At 41.0% G+C, this 6,265-nt stretch overlaps 1 protein-coding gene across 1 annotated transcript; it reads left to right on the plus strand.

Annotated features, from left to right (window-relative positions):
• Positions 1-987: 987 nt before the first annotated feature.
• LOC130975382 (uncharacterized) lies at positions 988-1,611 on the plus strand. The gene has a single exon (XM_057900187.1). It carries the CDS (start codon positions 988-990, stop codon positions 1,609-1,611), a length of 624 nt encoding a protein of 207 aa, XP_057756170.1.
• Positions 1,612-6,265: the final 4,654 nt, after the last annotated feature.

The following is a 6,265-nucleotide window of genomic DNA, read 5'->3' on the forward strand; positions in this document are numbered from 1 at the left end:
TGTCGTAACCTTTGATTAACCTTTGCTTTACGACGCGAAGTAAAGCTTAGGCTAATTAGGGTGTTACATTTAGTGGTATCAGAGCAGTTCGTCCTCATGAGCTTGAGGGATGGACCGATTATGCTTCATTGCATACTCTGTGTGTCTTTTTCTTTGATGCTATTAGGTTATCTGCTTTATATATGCATAGCATAATTATTTGTGAGTGCATGTTTGGGATAATTGAAGCACTAGGCTTTTGATATTGAGACTGATCACCTTGATATGGATTGTTTGGTGTAGACAGGAACCCTAATGGCCACTCGCGAACGAGGTCGAGCACGTTCACGAGAAAGTAGGAATGAACAACCGACTGACAACCATGACGAATTTATGACGGCAATGGCAAATTTAGCGAACATTGTGGAGGCTAATGCTGCTGCGACTCTGTAAGCTGTGCAGAGGTTATGCCAACCGGCCGGAAACGGAAATGGTAATGGCGAAGGGAATGCTAATGATAATGCTGACGGAAACGGCGATAACACGGGAGGTGTTCCGATGACCTTGGCGACATTTCTCAAGGTTCATCTGCCAATTTTCCGAGGATCAACTACTCCTACCGAAGCGGACAACTGGTTCCAGGCCATGGAACGTGCTTTACAAGCGTAGCATGTTCCAAATAATCAATATGTCGGGTTTGTCACTTATCAGCTTGCGGGAGAGGCCCAGCACTGGTGCCAAGTAGAGTGCCGCTTACTCCAGCTTCAGAACACCGACGTTCCATGGGATATATTTCAGACTGCCTTTTACAAGAAATACTTTCCTGAGTCTGCAAGGGAAGCAAAGGAGATGGAACTGATGTAGCTGAAGCAAGGTTCCTTGTCGGTGGCAGATTATACTAGCAAGTTTGAGAAGCTCTGTAGGTTCTCTAAGGTGTTTCTGGGTGCCCCAGAGACCTATGAGAGCTGGAAGTGTATCAAATACCAAAGGGGGTTGAAGGACAACATAATGACTGTTGTGGCTCTTATGGAGATTCGCACTTTTTCTGATTTTGTGAACAAGGCAAGGGTGGTTGAGAAGTATGCTAAGACGATAGCTGCATCCATGGACACTCACAGAGGAAATACTAGTAAGGGACGTGGCAAATATTTCCATCCGAGGGGTCAAAGCTTCAAGAGAGGAGGATATGCGCCTCAAGGGCAAGGAGGCTTCAGAAAGAACATTCATGATCAATTTCAGCGTGGCAAAGGAAGAGGAAATCGGAGTAAGAATTCTTCGGATTTAGCTTGTGATCGTTGTGGACGTTTACATCCATATGACTCTTGCAAGATTGGTTTAGGTGGTTGTTTCAAATGTGGATTGCCTGGTCATATCGTGAGGGATTGCACTCGTGGGAAGAACCCGAATGCGGGTCAGAGTTGGCATCAAGGTCGAGTCTTTGCTGTGAACGCCAAGGATGCTTCCAAGGCAGATCCATTGATGAGAGGTATTTGTTTAATTGGTGATAAGACTTTAATTGCATTATATGATACTGGAGCATCACATTCATTTATTTCGTTTGCTAAAGTTGAGGAACTAGGCTTGGAAGTGTCAGAGTTAGTATTTGATTTGCATGTACACACTCTGCATTAGACGGTTATGACTAGGTCAGGGTGTAGGCAAGTAGGTTTCAAGCTTGAGGGTAGAGACTTTGTGCATGACTTAATCTGTTTGCCAATGATTGGATTGGAGATGATTTTGGGGTTTGATTGGTTGTCGAAGAATCGGGTTTTGTTGGATTGTTTTGAACGGTCAATTCAGTTTATGCCGGAAGGAGAAAATGGAGCAGTGGTAGCTGTGGAGTATTACCTGAACTCTGTAATGGTACATTGTAGTGGGGAAGAGTGTCAAGGTTATATCCTGTTGGCTGCTAATGTGTTGAGTGATGCCCAGAACTTAGATCAGATACTGGTGGTTAGAGATTTTTCGGAGGTGTTCCCAGAAGATATCCCTGAATTCCTACCTCAAAGGGAGATTGAGTTTGCGATTAAATTGGTGCTGAGAGCCGGACCAGTGTCGATTGCGCCGTATAGAATGGCTCTGATAGAGTTGGCAGAATTAAAGACTCAGTTGGAAGAGCTTCTAAACAAGAGGTTCATTCGACCGAGTGTATCTCCGTGGGGAGCGCCAGTTTTATTGGTAAAGAACAAGGATGGAGGAATGCGATTGTGCATGGATTATCGACAGTTAAACAAAGTGACGGTAAAGAACAGGTACCCGCTACCAAGGATAGATGACTTGATGGATCAACTGCAAGGAGCTGGAGTGTTTTCCAAGATTAATTTGAGATCGGGTTACCATCAGATAAGGGTGAAAGAGGATGATATCCCTAAGACAGTGTTTAGGACACGCTATGGACACTACGAGTTTGCGGTGATGTCCTTTGGGTTAACGAATGCACCTGCTGTTTTCATGGATTACATGAACAGAGTATTTCGTCCCTTTTTGGACAAATTCGTGGTGGTTTTCATAGACGACATCTTAGTTTATTCTAAGACAGCAAAGGAGCATGAGGAACACCTGAGGATTGTGCTGCAAATTTTAAAGGAGCAGAAGTTGTATGCTAAATTGTCCAAGTGTGGGTTCTGGAAGGGGGAAGTAAAGTTCTTAGGTCATGTGGTGAGCAAAAGAGGAATAGCAATGGACCCTTCTAAGGTAGAAGCGGTGATGGAATGGGAAAGACCAATGACGGTGTCAGAAGTTAGGAGTTTCTTGGGCTTAGCCGGATATTACCAGAGACTTATTGAAGGATTTTCCTGGATTGCACTACCAATGACTAAGTTGACAAGGAAGGAAGTGCCTTTGGTGTGGACGTCGGAGTGTGAAGAGAGTTTTCAAACTTTGAAGCAAAAGTTAACTTCAGCACCTGTTTTGATTTTGCCGGAACCACATGAACCGTTTGAAGTGTATTGTGTTGCATCACTGAAGGGTTTAGGTTACGTGTTGATACAACACCGGAATGTGGTGGCTTACTGGTGCACGAAATTGTGATCTCAATGGCGCCAACAACTTGGTACGCACAATTGTAATCTCAACTCTTTTTCACAACTTCGCACAACTAACTAGCAAGTGCACTGGGTCGTTCAAGTAGTAAACCTTACGTGAGTAAGGGTCGATCCCACGGAGATTGTCGGCTTGAAGCAAGCTATGGTCATCTTGTAAATCTCAGTCAAACGGATTCAAATGGTTATGGGATTTTGATAATTAAAAGATAAATAAAACATAAAATAAAGATAGAGATGCTTATGTAATTCATTGGTGGGAATTTCATATAAGCGTTTGGAGATGCGTTATTCCTTCTGAATCTCTGCTTTCCTACCGTCTTCATTCAATCATTCATATTCCTTTCCATGGTAAGCTGTATGTTGGGGGATCACTATTGTCAATGGCTACCTCCCGTCCTCTCAGTGAAAATGGTCTAACTACGGGTTACATAGGGCTAATCATCTGTCGGTTCTCACTTGTGTTGAAATAGGATCCAGTGATCCTTTTGCGTCTGTCGCTACGCCCAACAGTCATGAGTTTGAAGCTCGTCACAGTCATCCCATCCTAGATCCTACTCGGAATACCACAGACAAGGTTTAGACTTTCCGGATCTCAGGAATGCTGCCAATTGTCTCTAGCTTATACCACGAAGACTCTGATCTCAAGGAATTGAAGGCTCTGTTGTCAGGAGAGGCAATCAAACGCATGGACCAGGAATCCAAGAGATATGCATTCAAGCTTGTTTTCATGTAGAATGGAAGTGTTTGTCAGGCACGCGTTCATAAGTTGAGAATGGTGATGAGTGTCATGTAATCATCACATTCATCATGTTCTTGTGTGCGAATGAATATCTTGGAATCAGAATAAGCTTGAATTGAATAGAAGAACAATAGTACTTTACATTAATACTCGAGGAACAGCAGAGCCCCACACCTTAATCTATGGTGTGTAGAAACTCCACCGTTGAAAATACATAAGTGATGAAGGTCCAGACATGGCTGAATGGCCAGCCCCCATAAAAGTCTAAGATATCATAAAACTGATCAAAGATGTCTAATACAATAGTAAAAGGTCCTATTTATACTAGACTAATTACTAGGGTTTACAGAAATAAGTAAATGATGCAGAAATCTACTTCAGGGCCCACTTGGTGTGTGCTTGGGATGAGCATTGAAGCTTTCATGTATAGAGACTTTTCTTGGAGTTAAACGCCAGTTTTTATGCCAGTTTGGGCGTTTAACTGTAGCTTCTATCCTATTTCTGGCGTTTAACACTAGAATATGGCAGAAAGTTGGCGTTTGAACGCCAGTTTGCATCATCAAAATTCGAGCAAAGTATGGACTATTATATATTTCTGGAAAGCCCAGGATGTCTACTTTCCAACGCAATTAAGAGCGTGCCATTTAGGTTTCTGTAGCCTCAAAAAATCCATTTTGAGTGTAGGGAGGTCAGAATCTAACAGCATCAGCAGTCCTTTTTCAGCCTCTGAATCAGATTTTTGCTCAGGTCCCTCAATTTCAGCCAGAAAATACCTGAAATCATAGAAAAACACACAAACTCATAGTAAAGTCCAGAAATGTGAATTTTGCTTAAAAACTAATAAAAATATACTAAAAAGTAGCTAGATCCTACTAAAAATTATCTAAAAATAATACCAAAAAGCGTATAAATTATCCGCTCATCACAACACCAAACTTAAATTGTTGCTTGTCTTCAAGCAAATAAAAACAAAATAGGATAAAAAGAAGAGAATATACAATGAATCTCACAATACCAATGAAACTTAGTCCTAATTAGATGAGCGGGGCTAGTAGCTTTTTGCTTCTGAACAGTTTTGGCATCTCACTTTATCCTTTGAAATTCAGAATGATTGGCATCTATAGGAACTCAGAATTTTAGATAGTGTTATTGATTCTCCTAGTTTAGTATGTTGATTCTTGAATACAGTTACTTTATGAGTCTTGGCCGTGACCCTAAGCACTTTGTTTTCCAGTATTACCACCGGATACATAAATGCCACAGACATATAACTGGGTGAACCTTTTCAGATTGTGACTTAGCTTTGCTGAAGTCCCCAGTTAGAGGTGTCCAGAGTTCTTAAGCATACTCTTTTTGCTTTGGATCACGACTTTAACCACTCAATCTCAAGTTTTTCACTTGGACCTTCATGACACAAGCACATGGTTAGGGACAACTTGATTTAGCCGATTATGCCAGGATTTTATTCCTTTAGGCCCTCCTATCTATTAATGCTCAAAGCCTTGGATCCTTTTTACCCTTGCCTTTTGGTTTAAAGGGCTATTGGCTTTTTCTGTTTGCTTTTTCTTTTTCTTTCTTTTTTTTTGCCACCCTTTTTTTCGCTACTTTTTTTTTCTTTTTCACTGCTTTTTCTTGCTTCAAGAATCAATTTCATGATTTTTCAGATTATCAATAACATTTCTATTTGTTCATCATTCATTCAAGATCCAACAATTTTAACATTCATAAACTTCACTATAAAAAATATGCACTGTTCAAGCATTCATTCAGAAAACAAAAAGTATTACCACCACATCAAAATAATTTAACTAATTTCAAGAACTTCTTGTTCTTTTGTAATTAGGCACATTTTTTTTCATTTAAGAGAGGTGAAGGATTCATGGAATTATTCATAGCTTTAAGGCACAGACACTAGACACTAATGATCATATAGTGAAGACACAAACATAGATAACACCTAAAGCATCAAATTCGAAAAACAAAAAACTAAGAACAAGGAAATTAAAGAATGGGTCTACCTTAGTGATGGCGGCTAGTTCTTCCTCTTGAAGATCCAATGGAACGCCTGAGCTCCTCTATGTCTCTTCCTTGCCTTTGTTGCTCCTCCCTTATAGTTCTTTGATCTTTTCTAATCTCATGGAGAATGATGGAGTGCTCTTGGTGCTCCACCCTTAGTTGGTCCATATTGTAACTCAAGCCTTCCAAAGAGGTGTTGAGTTGCTCCCAATAATTATGTGGAGGAAAATGCATCCCTTGAGGCATCTCAGGGATTTCTTGATGAGGAATTTCCTCATGCTCTTGTTGAGGTCCATGAGTAGGCTCTCTTGTTTGCTCCATCCTTTTCTTAGTGATGGGCTTGTCCTCTTCAATGAAGATGTCTCCTTCTATGTCAATTCCAGCCGAATTGCATAGGTGACAAATGAGATGAGAAAAGGCTAACCTTGTCAAATTGGAGGACTTGTCAGCCACCTTGTAGAGTTCTAGAGGTATGATCTCATGAACT

The sequence above is a fragment of the Arachis stenosperma genome, chromosome 4, assembly GCF_014773155.1.
Source record: "Arachis stenosperma cultivar V10309 chromosome 4, arast.V10309.gnm1.PFL2, whole genome shotgun sequence".
Taxonomy (NCBI): domain Eukaryota; kingdom Viridiplantae; phylum Streptophyta; class Magnoliopsida; order Fabales; family Fabaceae; genus Arachis; species Arachis stenosperma.

What these genes read in the sequence shown, in the direction of transcription:
- LOC130975382 (XM_057900187.1), top strand. Translation starts at nt 988, where the DNA reads ATGACTGTTGTGGCTCTTATGGAGATTCGCACTTTTTCTGATTTTGTG.